General features: G+C 37.4%; 1 protein-coding gene across 1 annotated transcript in view; it reads left to right on the top strand.

The window, feature by feature from the left end:
* The window catches only part of LOC110918042 (carotenoid 9,10(9',10')-cleavage dioxygenase 1), a 61,946-nt gene that overhangs the window by 30,801 nt on the left and 12,604 nt on the right, over positions 1-18,541 (top strand). Inside the window, exons 4-10 of the mRNA XM_022162434.2 lie at positions 8,090-8,296; positions 8,701-8,771; positions 8,875-8,889; positions 8,984-9,095; positions 9,167-9,266; positions 9,354-9,416; positions 9,506-9,616. Coding sequence (XP_022018126.2) covers positions 8,090-8,296; positions 8,701-8,771; positions 8,875-8,889; positions 8,984-9,095; positions 9,167-9,266; positions 9,354-9,416; positions 9,506-9,616 — 679 coding nt within the window. The remainder of the gene's footprint in view (positions 1-8,089; positions 8,297-8,700; positions 8,772-8,874; positions 8,890-8,983; positions 9,096-9,166; positions 9,267-9,353; positions 9,417-9,505; positions 9,617-18,541) is intronic.

Here is an 18,541-nt window from a genome sequence, read left to right as displayed (position 1 = left end):
GATTACAATGATACGTCTAACGTATTACAACTACAACAATGCGTTTGAAACCACTTTTAATCAAACGGTGTGTATGAAATGACTTGTAATCTAACATTTCATTGTCTAATGTATGAATGGACTATGAGATACAGCTATGCATCCAACGCATTACAACGGTGTGACTGATATCACTTGCAACTAAACGCGCATACTTTGTGCGGTTTCGCACATTAAATTCCCTTTTCACAAGACGTAAAATACCCATGCACATATATGTTTATCTTCCCGCGCTATGGCTTCTACAATTTAAAAAAAAAGTGGCTTTCTAATTGTAATAGACAACAACTTTCATTATATTATATATACAAAAAGCAACTTAAGTTGCCTTAACACACCACCGTAACGTTTCGCTAGAGGCACCCATTTGATTTAACGTTTCGTCCATGTGGCACTTTTATATTGGTCTTTGGCACCTTTTCAATACACACTTTACGTAAAAAATACGCGGGTCGCATTCCTTTATCATAACTGCCAACAACCGTCTACCGTCACACTACAAATCCGCATCCTCCACACCCACAAATCTTTATTTTCTCTGACAAATTGTCTTACTTAATCAAATCGGTTCAAGATCATATTGTTTTCTTTTCCAACTGCAACTGCGGTTTCAAAGTCCAGAAGTTTCAGATCAACCCCATTTGAAAAACTCCTTTAACAAAGAAAGATGAAGCTTTTCCCTGATGTCCAAAACAACCCAGAAAATAATTCAGAATCTTTGATACATTTTCACCATGAATTTATCAATATGTCGTAAAGGAGATCAAACTTGCCATCAATTTCTTCAACAGACTAAAAACTGCAACCTGATGATTATTTGATTAGAAAAAAAATGATTAGAAGAAAAACCCTATCAGTTACTAAGGTGCTGTTTGTTTTTTCAGAGGTAAAATGTCTGGAGTGTGCGGACCACATCTGCAGACATCTGCAGCAGAAGAGGTGGACCAAACCTCTTCAGACTGTTTGTTTTTTAACCTCTGCAAGCTACTGTGTCACAACCCCCGGTCCCTAGTTCCCGGGAACGGGCGGCCGTGAGCCAGTTTCGGTGGTATCACATTTATTTATCCAATTTGGCAGCGGAAATTTTCATCAGGACCGTAGTTAGGAAATATTTTAATCAGAGTAAACCGCCATGATTTATAATATTAAACATATGGGTAAAACCCAAGTTTTCAATACACACGTTTCATAGGAATAAATCCTATTTATTGAATAAAAACATCTATTTTATTATTAGGTAACTTTATTGCCACTTTTCCAAGCCTTCAGTGCTGTCCAGCTGGCTTCTATTTGGCTTTCACATATTGTTACCTGAAACGCGTTTTAAAAACATTTTGTCAGTGGGAAATACTGGTGAGTGAATCCCAGTTTAATCAAGTTTAATTAAAGATTCACAGTGAACAGTATTGAGGGCGCATCCGCAATTACATTTGTTTCCAAGTTATATCAATTACCACCACACGGTAATGTCGTTCCGACTTATGGTCATGTTACTCCTTTACCAGGTGGTAACAAATTTTGTATACAAAACCCCAAATTTACCGGCTGTAATTGTATTCTTACAAATACTCAATAACTGTCATTCGCATGGAAAGATATTTAAGGTTTTGTAAAAACAGTTAACAAAAAGGTTTACAAAAAGTGGATCAACTCACATTGCTGTCTTAGGTGATTCTTTAGGGTTTTCCTGGTGAATATCTATAATTTACACAAATGCACGTGTGTTAGTATAATAACCCATTTTAACATTAGTAATACCCTCCCCGAGACGGCATTCCAACGACTACGTCGGGCAGAACCACGACAGCCGTTACGGAACCCTAGATCAATCGGGCAGCGTATCTAATACGTCTCCAGGGGTTATAATACTTACATCGTAGCAGAACCTCGCTATTTTAGGGGGTATAATGCCCGCGTATAATTACTTCCTACAGAAATTGTGATTTGAGATTGAGAATGTGAGCGACGGAAAACGAACACTGATGCGATCTATTTATAGTTGTGAAATTGGACTTCCTCGCGGCCCGCGTCAAATAAGGTCAGACTCTACGCGGCCCGCGTCAACATGTGGTCAATGCGTAGCTTGGCCCGATCATCGCATAGACTCGCCACGCATCGGACACGTGGCCACACCGGGCTGTGCCAGATTTTAGGACGCTCGCGGCCCGCTTTAACTTAAACAAATCTTGTACGCGGCCTGCATGAACTTAAGATTTTGGCGAAATCTGGTTATACCCTTACACGGCCCGCGTTAAGTTGAGGTGAGGCCCTACGCGGCCCGCCTCAGCTTAATAATTATTGTTTTTAATTTATTTTATATATTATATTCTAATTTGGGCTCGGTTTTCACATACGGGGTGCATATAAAGACATATTGATATATTTAAAGATATATTAGGGTGTCGGAAATATTATGAGGGTGTCGGTTTTACCGAGGGTTGTTATATACTGAACATCATACAAATTCTAATTACCATTTTAACACGATGAATATCATAATCAAACAACATAACAGGCATGCGTAACACCAAAATCGTCAAACAAATCATCTTCAATAGCAGCAAATTCAGCAATCAATTAGCAAACAAATCGTCGAACAACTGGTGTGCATTTTATCAAACAGTTGGTGATCACTATACTACCACTGTTCTAAACATTCAAACATTGTTCTCAAACTCATCATCATTATCATCATATACACAATCCCATTTGCAGAAAGATCACACCAACATATACTAAAGAGTAAAAACACTTTTTTTATCAATTTATTTCAATTTTGGCCCAAATAAACATCCAACTAAAATCTGAAAAAAACACTTTTTTTTTTCTTTAGTGATCACCAATCATTTAAGATTTTGCAAGAAATACTTAAAAATTTCTGAGATTCACTTATCACGTGTGTAGAAGAAAAGCACATACCATATGTTTTTCACCTCCGGTTTTCCACCTTCTCTGTCCACCGCTGCACTTTCCTGTGGTTTTCCACCTGCTCTGTCCACCGCTGCACTTTCCAGTGGTGGTGGGATTGAAGATATCAGCTGATTACCAATGATAGTCGAGGAGATGCTAGAGGAGGAGGAGGGCGACGACGGAGGTGGGTGTCGGCTGGAGGAGGAGGGCGATGAAGGTGGGGGGGTGGCGGAGGTGCAGGGCGGCGGAGGGGAAGGGGTGGCGGAGGAGGTAAGGTGCGCCGGAGGAGGAGATGGGTGCTAGGGTTCAGTGTTTTGAAAGAGGAAAGATTAAAGAAGAGGAATGAAGATGGTGGGCCTTGTCTGCACGAGGAAGTGGTGGGGAAGAGGTTTTTTAGTGAAACCTCTTCCAAAAAACAAATAGGCTGCAAACCTCTATGTCTGTGCGTGATCTGCGTGGAGAAGACAAAAGTGGTTGTGAAGTACTTTTTCAAAAAAAAAAAAAAAAACAAACAAACACCACCTAAATAAACAAACAAAAAAAATCATTTCAAAATCTTTCATAAAAGCATAAAAAATGTGGTATCTCCGACGTAAGCGGAGGATCTGAACGGGTGGTGCAACGCAGCGGAACCACAGGAAGATCCCGTGATGGCGTGATCCTCCGGCAAACCAGATTCCGGCGAGGTTTGGTATTAATGGTTACCAAACAAGGATTTTCAAGTTATGAACGGTCCGCCGTGCGTCGCCGTCGTGCCGGACTTGAAGGTTGGCCGGACTTGCATCGTCGTCATGCCATACTTGCATCAGTGTCCGCCGATTTGAAGGTTGCGCGGACATGCATTGCCTTCGTGCCGGACTTGAAGGTTGGCCCGCCGATTTGGATGGCCGGATCCTCCCCCAATCTCTAGTCTCACTCTCTCTCTCACATTGTGTGAAATGAAAGTAAACCGGTTGTGGTTTTCATTTTATGGTTTTCAATAAAACCACTTAATGGTTTAATAAAAATTAAAATTTTAAATATAAGTAGTAGTTGTTATTTCCCGGTATTGGTACGTGGTTTGGTAGCTCAGGTATGCATATGCATCCAACTGTAACCGTTATGGATGGGGAATGCATTTACTCGATTGAGGGCATCACAGGATGCTTATCCGGTGATTTAGTTGGTCGCTCAAAAAAAGTTGTTATTTTACCAAGTGAATCAATTATTAGTTTATTTATTGTAAATCTTATATACTTTATAAAAGCTCTACTAGGATATGTTAGGTTGGTAAACTTTATATTCGATACTCACACCATTTTATTTGCCAATATGAATACCTTATGTTAAGAAATAATATTTCTTTAGTTTTTTCTTGACAATTCATAAGGTGTTTTGATTCTTAAACAAAACCAGAATAGAAACTCAAAAAAGTGAAACAAAGCACCGGTTGGGTTATAATTATTTGCCGGAATGTATATTGCTTTGTAAAAGCATGTAACTTTTATAGCAATGTTTAAAATATTTGTGTTTATTGATGTATGTACATATGGGAAAAATTATAAAGCATGTTGTAATTGTATTTTGTCTTAAAAAGAATAACAAAATAAGTTAAAAAAAATTAGACCATCCGTAGTGGGGTTTTTTAGCATTTTTTCCAAAAAAAACGCCCAAAAAAGCCCAGCAACCGCCTCCTAGGCGTTTTTTACAAAAAAAAGGGTTTTGCGTGCTTTTAAAACGCCCATGGTCATTATCTTTGGGCAATAGCATTTTTTATGGTTTTTATTTTTATTTTTTATTTAATTCTATTAGAATAAAATGTCCCACAAGATTTCAAGCTCCACTACACCCCTTTTAACATAATGCCTAATAAAGCTCCCTTGCTGACTAGACTGTCACATGGTACAAAACGCCCAAAGGTGGGGGCTTTATTTTACCCTCCCACTATACATGGTCTTAATAGCTAAATTATACAGTTTACAAAAATTCGGGTATTGCTTTTTGTTAATGTATATACGATATACAAAACTTAAACGGTTTGGTTTTTCATCCTATCAAACCTTACCCTGTGTAGCATGTTTATTTATTCTACTTACATACTGTAACAGTTTGGCGTGGGTCAAAAAATGTCCTGTTCAAATTTAAGCCGGTAAAGTTAGGCCATTCTTCAAAACGTTTTCTTTTGTTCTTTGAATGTAAAATGCTTTTGTGTGATATTGGAGACCGAGGATAAATCAAATGAAAATTATGTTTTGCATAAATTTAGAATTTCCATATTGCATAAAATGATACTATATATATTCATAGTCAGCATCCCGCTGCAACACCTGAGTTAGCGCCTACTCGTAATATAACAAAAAGCAACTTGGGTCGTCAGTTTAGCAACGCGCCGTTTGAAAAGAAATCGAACCAACATGTCGTTTAACAAGAAATAACCAAATAGCAACTTAACGGCGGTGTCCATCCGCTTCCTTTCCGTCACCGCCTCATCAACCGTCGGATCCTTCAATCGGCGACATTAATGGCACCTGCTAAAGAATAGACGCGACCACATTCTTAACACCATCTTCGGCATTAGTGGCAACTGTTAAAGAACCGACGCAGCCACATTCCTAACACCTTATACGGTTACTTGCGGTGGCGGTTACTGGCGATAGTTAAACAGTTATCACACCGATTCAACGCCCCATTTCGTTGTCCATAAATACCTTATATCTGCGTAATAGTGTTATGGATTCGATTTTGACGACAAGAACCTCTCGGTTGTTTGAGCGGATTTTAGAACATGATCAAACCTGATTTCGTGATGACGAAGGTGATCTGTCGGATAATCTGGTCATGACGACCGGAGTTGTTCCGGCCGGTGAAGATGGACGGAAACGTGGCGTACACTCAGTGGCGAGTTTGATTTTTACCTTTCGTTGCGGTGATGGAAGTCGTGTTATCACCACGCCAGAGAAGCAATGGTGGCGGTTTTGGAACAAACGAGAAGTGATCCGACAAAAATCAATATATCATCGTGACTTTATGGTTGAAGAAGTTGAGTCGTGTTTTGTTGGTGGTGGTTCGATGGTGGTGATACAGTGGCGGTGGTTTGCCGGTTGTGTTGTGGTGGCGGTGGTTCATTGGTGGTATGGTACTGATTTTTTCGATGCCTTTTTACATTTTCTTTTTTTGGGTATTTGTGTGGGTGTTTGGCATTCCTTCTCAAAATGACTTATTAACTTATATAAGTCATAAGTGAGAAGTCAGAAATTCTGACTTCTCAAAAATGACTTCTCACACACACAAAATCCTCTAAAATAAGCTAACCCAAACACTCAAAAAACAACTTATTAACTTTTATAAGTTAATAAGTCATAAGTTGCTTCAAAATAAGCTAACCCAAACACCCCCTGTGTGTTGAGTGTGCAGAACAAACTGAAAAGTTTGAATTATGATATGTGAGCTTAGAATTCGTCTATGATGGTTTGTGAATTGTGATGAGTTGTTTGGTGCTCACCCACTCTTTACCATGAATTTTTCACCCCAGATTTTACCACTCTCTCAAATATTATATACATATTTATATATAATATACAATGGCCAGAAAAATAGATAAAATAGTTAATATTTTACCATTCTCCTGAATATTATATACATATATATTACTTTAAAAAAATGGGAAAAAAAAGTGAATTTTATAAAAGTTTATATTATGCATAGCTTCGAGAGATAGGTAATATTTATTGTATATGTTTCATTGACGTAAACTTCAAATATTTTTTTATTCTTAATGTGCTAGAAAGAGATTAAAACACAGTTGATATTTCTATATGTATATGCTTATAATATGAGAGAAAGAGACTGAACAAAGTGGATTTCAATATGTTTATGCTTAGCTTCAAGAGATAGGTAGTATTTGTTGTGTATGTTTCATTGACATAAACTTTAAATATTTTTTTATAGGGATTTTTACATATTTCCCCCTCCTAAGAGGGCTTATTACATATATCCCCAAAGAAAAAAAACAATTACATATTTCCCCTTTTTTTTGAGAAATTACTCAATTACCCTTTTCTTATTTCCAAAATCTTCTCCCATCTTTATAATCCTTTCGCACAATTCATTCGAGTTTCAGGGCTGTTTTTTCAAGTTTGTAAGGTTATTCAAGCACAGTTCTTTCGAGATTCGCACAGTCCACAATTTTTTTTCGAGTTTTGACTTTTTGCAGCCCCTAAGATGAACGGTTCATTCGAGTTTCAGGGCTGTTTTTTCGAGTTTATTATGTAAATACTACATAAATCGGTGAAAGCACATGCCAGCTTTTCAAAGAGCACAACAAGGAAGACAGAAGGTACAAGTTCAGTCATCGATTATGGTAAAATTGCAGAGGTGTAGAGTTGGTTATAGTGGTTTCAGTTATTCATGTAATGGTCAAGGTTTCTGTTACAGTTTAGCACCTTGCCTTTATGAGCATCAACCATTAAGAAAAAATTACGTGGATGTGGATGATAGTGATGCACCAGCTTTTCAAAGAGCTCTATGTATTTTTCATCATAATTAAATTTGCATTGTTGCTAAATATTCATTCAATAAAGGGAGATATGTATTTACTTATTTAATATCTAAATACTCAATAAATTGAAGAAATATGTAATTGATTCATGATATTAAAAAGGGGAAATATGTAAATATTCATTTAATTAGTTCATTAAGGGTAAAATAGTCATTCAATAAGAGTGTTTTTAATGAAAAGGGGAAATATGTAATATATATGGATTAGGGAGGGGAAATATGTAATTAAATTTTATGACTGGGTAAATATGTAATAAGCCAACTTAGGAAGGGGAAATATGTAAAAAACCCTTTTTTATAATACGAGATAAAGAGATTAAAACAACCGGCACCGACATTAATCTTTATGGTTCTCGATCAATGTATATTCTTTGAGGCACTTGGGTTTTCTTTGATATAGCGAGTTCCCGTTGCATAGCGAATCAATGTTATCGTTTCAAATTAGTCATTCTTTTCATAAAAAAAGGTTTACATAATAGGTCCGCAACACGCGTCCGTGATTCGATATTTTAACATTTATTTTTCTTCGGTTTTAATCGTCCCGCCGCGATACGCGAGTTTGCGTCAACTCGTTTTATTAACAAACACTAATATAATGAAACAGAATGGCACCATGGAAGGCAGAGGGGTGGTGGTTGTGAACCCTAAGCCAAACAAAGGGCTTACTTCCATGGTAGTTGATTGGATGGAGAAGTTTGTAGTGAAGCTAATGTATGATTCATCGCAACCTCATCACTGGCTCTCTCATAATTTTGCTCCCGTTCATGAGACTCCTCCTTCCAAACATCTACCCGTAATCGGTCACCTACCGGTAAGTTTTTAGGCACCTTCTATTAGCATAATTAATTTGAGTTATATTCTTGATTTATGTTTGCTACAAAAGTTTTATAATTGATATTTTGTTCTTCCATTGAGACTGTTATATTTCATTAAGTAATAGTTGAGTTGTTCACTTATAACCAGTGGTGGATCCAGAATTTTTTTCTAATGGGTTCCTTTTGATAGATTATCACTAATTTTTTTCTAAATCATACAAGGTTTTCACTAATTCTCACTATTTTTTTTCCAAACTGACTGGATTTCTGAGAACCCACGAAATGTGGCTAAATCCGCCACTGCTTATAATGCTCTTGTTTCGCATGTATAACTCTAATTCTTGTCTTTTGGTGCTAGTATATAATGGAGTTAACTTTAAAACATTTATGAATATTACAGGAGTGCCTGAATGGGGAGTTTGTTAGAGTAGGCCCAAATCCAAAGTTTCCTCCTGTGGCTGGATATCACTGGTATAAAACATCTACAATATATGTTATGTAACCGCTCACCCCATTATATCTACCAGTAAAAGTGTATGTAATCTTACCAAACATTTTTTAAATTTTGTTGCAGGTTTGATGGAGATGGGTATGTGTTATTTGCTCCATGGTCATCTATATTTTTACACTTATATGTTTTGATTATTCAGTTTCCAATATTTATGACATTATCCAAGATGCAGCATGATCCACGGGTTGCGAATAAAAGATGGAAAGCCATCTTATCTCTCACGTTACGTAAGAACATCTCGTTTAACCCAAGAGGAATTCTTTGGCGGATCTAAGTTTACAAAGGTATTCCATTAAACTTGTATCCAAACATGTATCTTAATTAATGTTTCTCAAATGCATGCACATATTCTCAGATTGGAGATCTTAAAGGACCATTTGGATTTTTGATGATCCTTATAGAGATGATTAGATCAAAGCTCAAAATTCTTGATCTTTCATATGGCATTGGGACAGGTAGGTTGGTCAATTTTCACTATTTTAGTTATCATGGCTTCTTATGTCTTCATTGTCTTGCATTAAGATTATTTTGTTTTCTTTAAGGAAACACAGCTCTCATATATCATCATGGAAAGCTCTTGGCGTTATTCGAAGGAGATAAACCATGTACGCATAACATGCTCGAGAATATGAGTACTTCATGGTACATTTTGTTTTATGAAAACTTGCTAACACATTTTATAGATTTCAATCAGATGTCATTAAGGTATTGGAGGATGGTGACCTTCAAACTCTTGGATTAATGGATTATGATGAAAGGCTTTCTCACAACTTCACTGCTCACCCGAAGATTGACCCAGTAACGGGTAAATTTGATCCACTAATAGCACTACTAGAAAATCTGAAACTTCTTACTCCAGTTTTCGTAAGAAATGCGTTACAAAACAGGCTTTCCCACGCATTTGTGAGAAATACATGATGTAGGAAAATGCCTTGTAGGAAACTTGTTTCCAACGCATTTCCTATGCAACTTGCAACCCATTTCCTACAAAACCGCCGCGTCACAAACTGCTACAGATCTCCTACAACAATTACTAGTTATTTTTAATGTATTATTATGATAAAATATTAATTATTATATTTTCGGAATTTTTTTAGCTACCCATTTCCGACAAAAAAAAATTAAAAATTTCATTCAGCATTATTCGTGACAAATTTCCGACAGAAAAATAAAAATAGTTGTTACAAATTTCCGACGAAACTCAGTATTTTTTGTGACAAATTTCCGACAAATAAAGGGAAATTAAAAATAAAAATCTACTATTTTTTTGACTGTTTTCCGACAAAAGTTTGTTTTATGTTGTGACACGTTTCCGACAGAAAAAAGCGAAGCCATTTTTTTATTATGACACTTTTCCGACGAGCTAAACTTATAATAGAAAAAAAATGCAAAATAAAATTAAAATTTACATTTTTTTCTAGCAAAAAAATTGCAGGAATAATCTTTGATACCAAGAACTTGTTTTACAAGATTCATCGAAGTTCCCATAACACAGATTCAAAAATCAAGCATTGCAATGCAAGTTCAAATATGTTTAAACCGTAAACTAATACAATTTAACATATTTCCCAAAAGATATCAGACACTATAACTAATTAGAAGGAGGACGCCAATTATTCATAAATTCTTGAAGTTGTTGTTGAAGTTCTTCCCTTGCTTTCCTTTCTTCGTCAAGCCGAGTTGCAAATAGATTCCTTTCTTCTTCAAGCCAAGCTTCAAGATCTACCATTGGAGTTCGCATAACTTGAACCTAAAATGTTGTTAAAATATATATAGTTATAAGTAGTAACTACATCTTATAAAGAAATAGTTGACGTAAAGAAAAGTTCTTTATTAGTTTAATTTCGAAAGATAATAATACATGTATACATTCTAATACAATAAATTCTAATGGTCGGATCCTGTTTTATACGGTTTGTTTTTAATATGAAATGACAAGAACCAACATTTTTAACTTTTAGTAACATCAACTGGTAATAAAGATACCTCTTCTTGAGACCGTTGGTACTCTGCCTGCGATGGTGCAGACCCGGCAGAAGAAGAAGATGTCCCGATCACCAAATACTCTAGATCCGAAGAACCTATCATGTATACCCGGCGCGTGCGACCTTGTCCGATCACACGTGCCCACACCTTAGGGTCATCTGGATACTCGCTATAGTTCGGCCCATAAACCTCACGCATCGCATTCAAATAACCCCCCTACAATTTATCAAAACAGGAACATATATAAAAACAATACGAGTTAACTGTAACAGTAAACAACACATAAGGAAGATGAACGTATGGAGAATAAATTAAAGGACAAGGGACGAAAATAGGAATTTACTCAAATAATAAAGATAACTTACATATACTTTTTTGGCTCGCTCCGTACAAAACGTCAATTCCTCCAAGTTATATATGTCAATGTCCCTGTCCCATAATTTTTGCTTGCATTCTTTAGTGAGGTGGGTGTCCAGAAAGATTCGTTTAAAATTAGGTTCCTCATTCATTTTCCTTTTCTACAAAAAAAATAGAGTGGAATAAATGTAAGGATTGATTTCATATATACTCTTACAAACATTGCAAATAACATATATATCCAATTTTATTAAATTTTAACTTAAAGACGATTCTACCCTTTCAAAAATACCTCTTAATATAACCAAATAAAAAATAAGTTGAAAATAATTATAAAAAAAGAAAGAGAAACTATATCTCTTCAATTCACACTTCTAAATCAAAATTGCAAATTGTTTGCTGTGATAGTTGTTGAAGGAATTGAAAAAACTTAATTAAAAGCTGGTACTTTGCTTGTTAAAGAAAGAAAAAAAAACTCGTTTGTGTGATATCTCTCAAGGATCAGGCATGTAATCTGTAAAAAAAATTAATTAAAAGCTGGTAGTTTGATCTTGAAAACTGAAAAAGAAAGGATATTAATCTGTCAAAAAAAATAATAAAAAACTCGGCTGTGAACATGCTAGCAGAAGGCTGCGAACATGCTAGCAGACGGCTGCGGACATGCCAGCAGACCGGTTGCGGCTGCGAACATACCTGCAGACCGGCTACGTCGCTGCGTTTTGGATGGGTATATATATATATGATATTTTCAATATTTGTTAGGAATCTAGGATATTGCCCCTAAATGTAATTATGTTAAAGTAAAATAGATTACTTATGATTATATAATCATAAGTAATCTAATCATAAGTAATCTATTTTACTTTAACATATTTGTAAGGCTTACCATACGGGCACGACGCTTAGCATATCCCATTGATCCACCCGTGTGTCGTGATGATTTGCTACTATTAGCGCTCCTGCGATTTTTTGACCCATTCTTGGACTTGTTAAACCAACCAGTTGCGTTCCAATGCTGTAAAAGAGTGTATAAATATGTATATCATAATATAATATCAAAACTTAATTAAGATAATTGCACCAAAAACTAAATATTTCTTTTTCCGAATATACACATAGATTGAAATTTTTGCAATGTCCAACAGCTATAGTTCCATCTTTATGCACATATGATATTAGTGAATCACACCAAACAAACCATTTTTACAAACGAAGGAAAAAGACTATACTTTTTTTAACAGCAAAGACTACACTCTAAATTACCCCGCCCCGAGATTTGAACTAAGGAATGATTCGAAAAGGCAAGAGCATATAAAGTCAAAATTCTTTTTAGTAATAATATAAGTGCCTATATGGACTTACATTTTGGTCCTAAGCCACTATCATGAAATACATGACAAAGAAATAACAAAAACACAAGCAGATGGTACATCAATGATCAATAAAAAAAACTACATATTTATTTATGTAAATAAGAGTATAAGACTAAAAGAGGTTCGTTGACCCTAATTAGAAGTGCATGTCACTGACATTTATGTGAATGATCACAAAGATCGTTTTTTGTGTGTAAGAATAATAAAAGATATAATTAACAACTCAACTTACATCCACATCCACATTCAGGTTCACTAATGATGTGTGTGGATTATTAGTGAGAATTTACAGACACAAAAGCGTGTTTATGGTTGCATACATACACATACATTAACTGAATGCATACATACCTACATGAAAACATACATATGCATACATGCAAAGTAATGAATGCACCTATCACAACTAGTCATCTATTTAAATGAACATGTTTTTTTTTTTTTTAGATAAAATTATAATATCATTCCACACGTAAAAGGGCAATTACAAAGCAATGGCAGGTAGTCGGGCAACAAGTTGCGCCGCCACCCCCTTTTGAATAGAAAAACCAATTCTACTAAATACAAAGTTTGAAACCTTTGGCGACGAAGAATTACTATTAACGACTTTTTGAACCCGATTCAAAAGTCGTACAGCGTCAGGAACGAGACCACCAAAGGTATCAAACGCAAACGGGACAAACACATGTTGATTCTCCAGGCAGGCTTTCTCATGTTTTGCCACTTTGCTCGCCTCTGCCTTGAGCACCGCTTGCCCTACGACAAAACCCTTGTCTTTGAGCCCGACAAGGGGGGAGACTCCAGTTAGATCTACACAATCGTGTTTCCCCCCCCCCCTTCCCATCCAAACACAAGGATGTCCGCTGGGCGTAAAGTGGACCTCCCCTCTAAGGGGTCAGTCAGGAAATTTACTGGAGCCTCTTTTTTGGCAGAGATCCTGGCCCGCTTAAGAACATCACATAACACATCTCTCACCCAATCATGCCGATATTTAAACCCTGGTAGCTCTTTACAGTGGATCGCGTGCTCGCCGAAAGAATCCAAACACGCTTTGCGGCATACCGGACATGGCTCGTCAACTGGGAACAAAGGAATCATCAGTCGGTATCTAAGGATAGCATGGTATTCCACAGCCGACATGTGTTGCCCCAAGCCTTCAATAGGTGCGACAGACAGAAAATCCTGAGCATGTGGGGCACGTAGACAATCAAACACAGCTCTTTGCCGAGGGGATAAAATAAACTTCTCTTCAAACCTCTTGACAATTTCGCCATATAAGGCATTCGCCAGAATTTTCTGGGATTTAGGAGGGGCGGTGTCTTTAATGTAGAAATCGCCAATATCAAGGTTGGGAAGAGAACTATGCAAAAGGTCCAACGCACTCCTGTAATCGGAGTCTAAAACATCCCCACCACATTCTCGGAGTATGTGGTCTTGTAAACCCCAAGATTGGGCCCTTTAAGCCACGAAAGCATATGAAGAGGCATCCTCGGCCGTACAAATCCTAAGCCTCCGAACCGGGTCGGGAGAGAAGCCAACCTCCACTGGAGATCTCCAAAAAAGGCACCTCCACAAACAACAATATCCTCTAATGCTCCCCGGAGGCCTTCATCAAAAACAGAGACAGCTCCCCCGACCAAAGAAGGTTGACACGTTCGAAGACCAAACAGTAATTTAGCAACACCCATACAAGAACGAAGCAAAAGGAGCTCACTCTGTGGGTCCCGTAGGCGTTTAAGGAGCTCACTCTGTGAATTTGCAGAATCTATGCTTAAAATTTTTGCAGTCCACATCAATTGAAACTTTTTACCCATCTAAAATGAACCCAATACTTTCATCTAGTTTTAACCATAATAATAAGAAAAGATGGTACTAACTCGCTTACCTTACACAATTCACGCCATACTTCAAGAGATATTGTAGGAGGCGGAAAATCACAAATTTTGTCAAATTGTAGATAATTGCTTGGATCCATATCTTCGTGGACGGCACATGCCAACATTGTGGAGTCTATTCTCAACTGCCTCATTATGTCTCTATAACGTGTCTTTAGCACGTTAATAAACCCTTCATGTATGAGTTGCTCGTTAGCCGGATAACGGGTCTATAAAAAATAAAAAGAAAAGTTAAAAATAAAAACTTAGCAACAGTAGTAATTCCTTCTATATTTAGAACCAATATTTATATAAGATAAAAATTAGAGAATTTATATATTACCCTAAAGCATTCGAACATACGAGCCAGTTTATCCCGTGGAATCTGCCTAAATGTCATCCAAGCTCCATCGTGATGCTGAGATAGTATACGAGTGATGCTCTTATGAACATCACCATGCTCAACCTCAAACCTACAATATTAAAACAACTAAATAAGTATATTTATATTATTATTATTATTATTATTATTATTATTATTATTATTTATTGAGATTCATATTTTACATTTCCCCAGCACGCCTGATCACTCTTCCTTGAAATGTATCACCAGATACGCCTTCATATGAGCGCTGAGATAAAGGACGATCATCGTCCTCATGATCGTCCTGGCGATCGACGTCCTCAAAGTCACTATCCTCACTATAATGGTTTGAAGCACGATCAGGGATTGCGCGTAATGACGAATCACGAATTACTCCACACATGTCAGCCATGGGATCCCCAGCACCCCCACGGCTACTACTACCAGCATGACCCCCACGCCTACCACTACCAACATGACCCCCACGGCTACCGCTGCCAGCATGACCCCCACGGCTACCGCTACCAGTATGACCCCCATGGCTACCGCTACCAGCATGACCCCCACGACTACCGCTACCAGCATGACCCCCATGGTTGCCGCTACCATCATGACCCCCACTGCTACCGCTACCATCATGACCCCCACGACTACCGGTACCATCATTACCCCCAACATTAACAACAAGAATATTACCAGCATGACCCCACCGCTATGTGGGGTATCTCCCACAAGTGGTTATGAATGTACCTTCATCATCAGTGGAGTCATGTGCTTGCCTGCTGGGTGGTCTAAATCCCGGCTTAGGAGTACGTCCACGAGTTCCACCGTTACCACTATGAGCACCATCATTATCACTACGAGAACCATCATTACCATTACAAGCACCACCATTACCACTAGGAGACCCACCTTTACCACCATAAGCACTACCCTTACCACCACGAGCACCACCATTACCACTAGGAGACCCACCTTTACCACCATAAGCACCACCTTTACCACTACGAGTACCAGCATTACCACTACGAGCACCACCATTACCACTAGGAGACCCAGCCTTACCACCAAAGGCACCACCCTTACCACCAAAGGCACCACCCTTACCACCATAGGCACCACCCTTACCACCATGAGCACCTGCCATAACGTATGTACACCTGCATTTGATAGAACAAAAAAAATATCAGATAGATAATATACGAATGACAGCCTATAATTGCATATAACATAAAGTGGACATACCGTATCATAAATCACAAATAACATAAACTTTACAACAAAAAACAATGTAGTCGTTCGAAAAAAACAATGTTCCTAGCAATCGTCTTCGTCTGAAGAGTGGTCCAAAACAGCCATGTGATCATCACCACCATCGTATGTATCCTCCTCAACTTCAATTTCTTCGCCTCTGAATCCTTCATTCGCCTCATTAGTCGCTTGCTCCATTGTGTCGGTGTCTGTGACTAAGATGATGTGTTCACTACTAGTTACTTTATCCGGTAACTCAAACCATTCATCAATCTGAAGAAACTCGTGTTCTTCCGTGTTCTCATTGTTTGTGACTTCAGTTTCAGGTTGGGCGATGTCATATATGTGTCGGGATTTTGTCTTCACAACAACCCATAAATCTTTTGTATCATTTCTTTGGGCAGGGTATGATGTGTAAAACACCCGTTCCGCTTGTTATGCTAAGATAAACGTGTCGTCACCCAGAAGTCGGGACTTGTGTTTGACATCAACCAATTTGTTTTTGTTAACTATTACACCGCGATAGATATTAAACCATGTACAGTTGAACAGTACAATAGTTAAAGGCCCATTGCCATTATACTCTAGCTCTAGTATCTCATCCAATAAGCCGTAGTAGTCCGTCTCTTCGGTGTTATACGCCTCCCCTCTCACACATACACCATAGTTATTGGTCACACGTCCCCTACCATGCTCTTGAGTGTGGAATTTAAAACCATTTACAAAGTACCCATTGTGAGATTGGGCGATATTGGATGGTTTGCTTGCTAAAATTTTCAAATGTCGAGTGCTTCCATCACATAAGCCATCTATTACCTACATTGAAGAACATACACGTATTTTGTTGGTTAATTATGCATTAATATCATTCATTATGATGTTGTTCGAACGGTACGATATTGTTCACAACATATTAACTGTACGATATAGTTACATTTGTTCCGCCACTGATGTTGTTTGAACGGTATGATATAGTTACATGATACATATCTACATAAGTTTATTGGTTTAAGCTTGGGAAGCCCTCATGGTAGTGTTTCAGTTTATAAGTAACCATTGGTGTTGGTATGACTGCGAAACAGTAGAATAGATCTGTTGGGTTTGACAAAGACAAACCCTGCTCCGGGTCAGTCCTGACCATGTGGAAGTGCAGTTGGGTCCTAATTGTGATCGATAGTTCATGACTTTTGGGAGTTCTTACATTGCATCATAGACGATACTGTTTTGCGGGTTTTGTCTTATAATCGCATATGAGATATTTGCCAAAACCTAGGTTTTAAATAATGTATTTTGTTGGTTATTTTGGATATGTCATTTAATCTGTTTACGTAAACCTAAACAAGTTGGTATGGTTTGTAACTCTTAAAATCTTGATACCGTTTGATGTTTAAATCATATTAGAAGTTTGCTTATTGGATTTGTAAGACCCTGATTACTATTTAACGGTTTTTCATGTAAATACCAACAATTATATGTGTAATTAAGACTACACATACTATAAAAATATAGGTTTATTAAAACTTCTACAAATAATAAGTTATTCAACATAACGTGATTAAATCCGCCGTTTAAAATTTACGACGAGGCAATGTGTGGAAGCATGTATCTTTATCGTGTTCGGTTATTCGTTGAGCTTAATCGTCTTCCGGCATCCAAAATGTACCTACATTTCATAAACATGAAATGCTTTAGTCATACGGGGTTTAAAACTTGTTCAAATGGGGTTTAAAACTTGTTCAAATGGGGTTTAAAACTTGTTCAAATGGGTTCGCAAAACAAAACTCAACAAAATAACTAGGCGCTACCGTAACTTACGGTAAGCCACCGTAAGTTACGGTAGCCACTGGGCATTCAGGGGCTGCCGTAAGCCAGTTGAGATCTACCATAACCATTTCAGTCGCTACCGTAAGTTACGGTAGCTACCGTAACTTACGGTAGCTTCTGCATTATTCATGATGCCTTGCTGTTTTGACCCGTTCATGTGCAAATCAAACAAACGGGTTTATATGCTCCCTAAACTCATGAAATTCATAATTTTATTATCTCCTATCATACTAGGTTTAAGTTACGAGTTTCTTACGTATTTAAAACCCGTTTACGCTCAAGTGCTTATTTTGACCCGTTAAGGGTATTTAAGCACTTTCAAACCTAAAATCGCATTCGATTGCTTCTAGTATTTCATTACCACATTTCTCATCACATAATCTTCCACCACAACTGTATTTATGGTGGGTTTAATGTGGTGATCTATATAAACCAAATTTTACTTCTCGAATCAATATTTTACGGCAAAAACTCAAATAGTAACGTTTGACTAACGTATTACCTCTTTCAGCTTCTACACTTCTTCTAAGTATTTATCGAATCATAAAACTTGTTCCCAAAGTTGTTTGCTCAGTTTAACTTATAAGGGCGTTTTAGTCCATCTTGGCCCTTCATTAACGATGAGGGATTACTGTAACATGTTTGACCCATAAGCCCTCTTTTTAGTTATGATTTTATTTGAAAGGTCAATAGGCCTTTCA

The sequence above is a fragment of the Helianthus annuus genome, chromosome 16 (assembly GCF_002127325.2).
Source record: "Helianthus annuus cultivar XRQ/B chromosome 16, HanXRQr2.0-SUNRISE, whole genome shotgun sequence".
NCBI lineage: Eukaryota > Viridiplantae > Streptophyta > Magnoliopsida > Asterales > Asteraceae > Helianthus > Helianthus annuus.
Note: the sequence above shows the minus strand (reverse complement) of the source record. Positions and strands in the feature narration are given on the sequence as shown.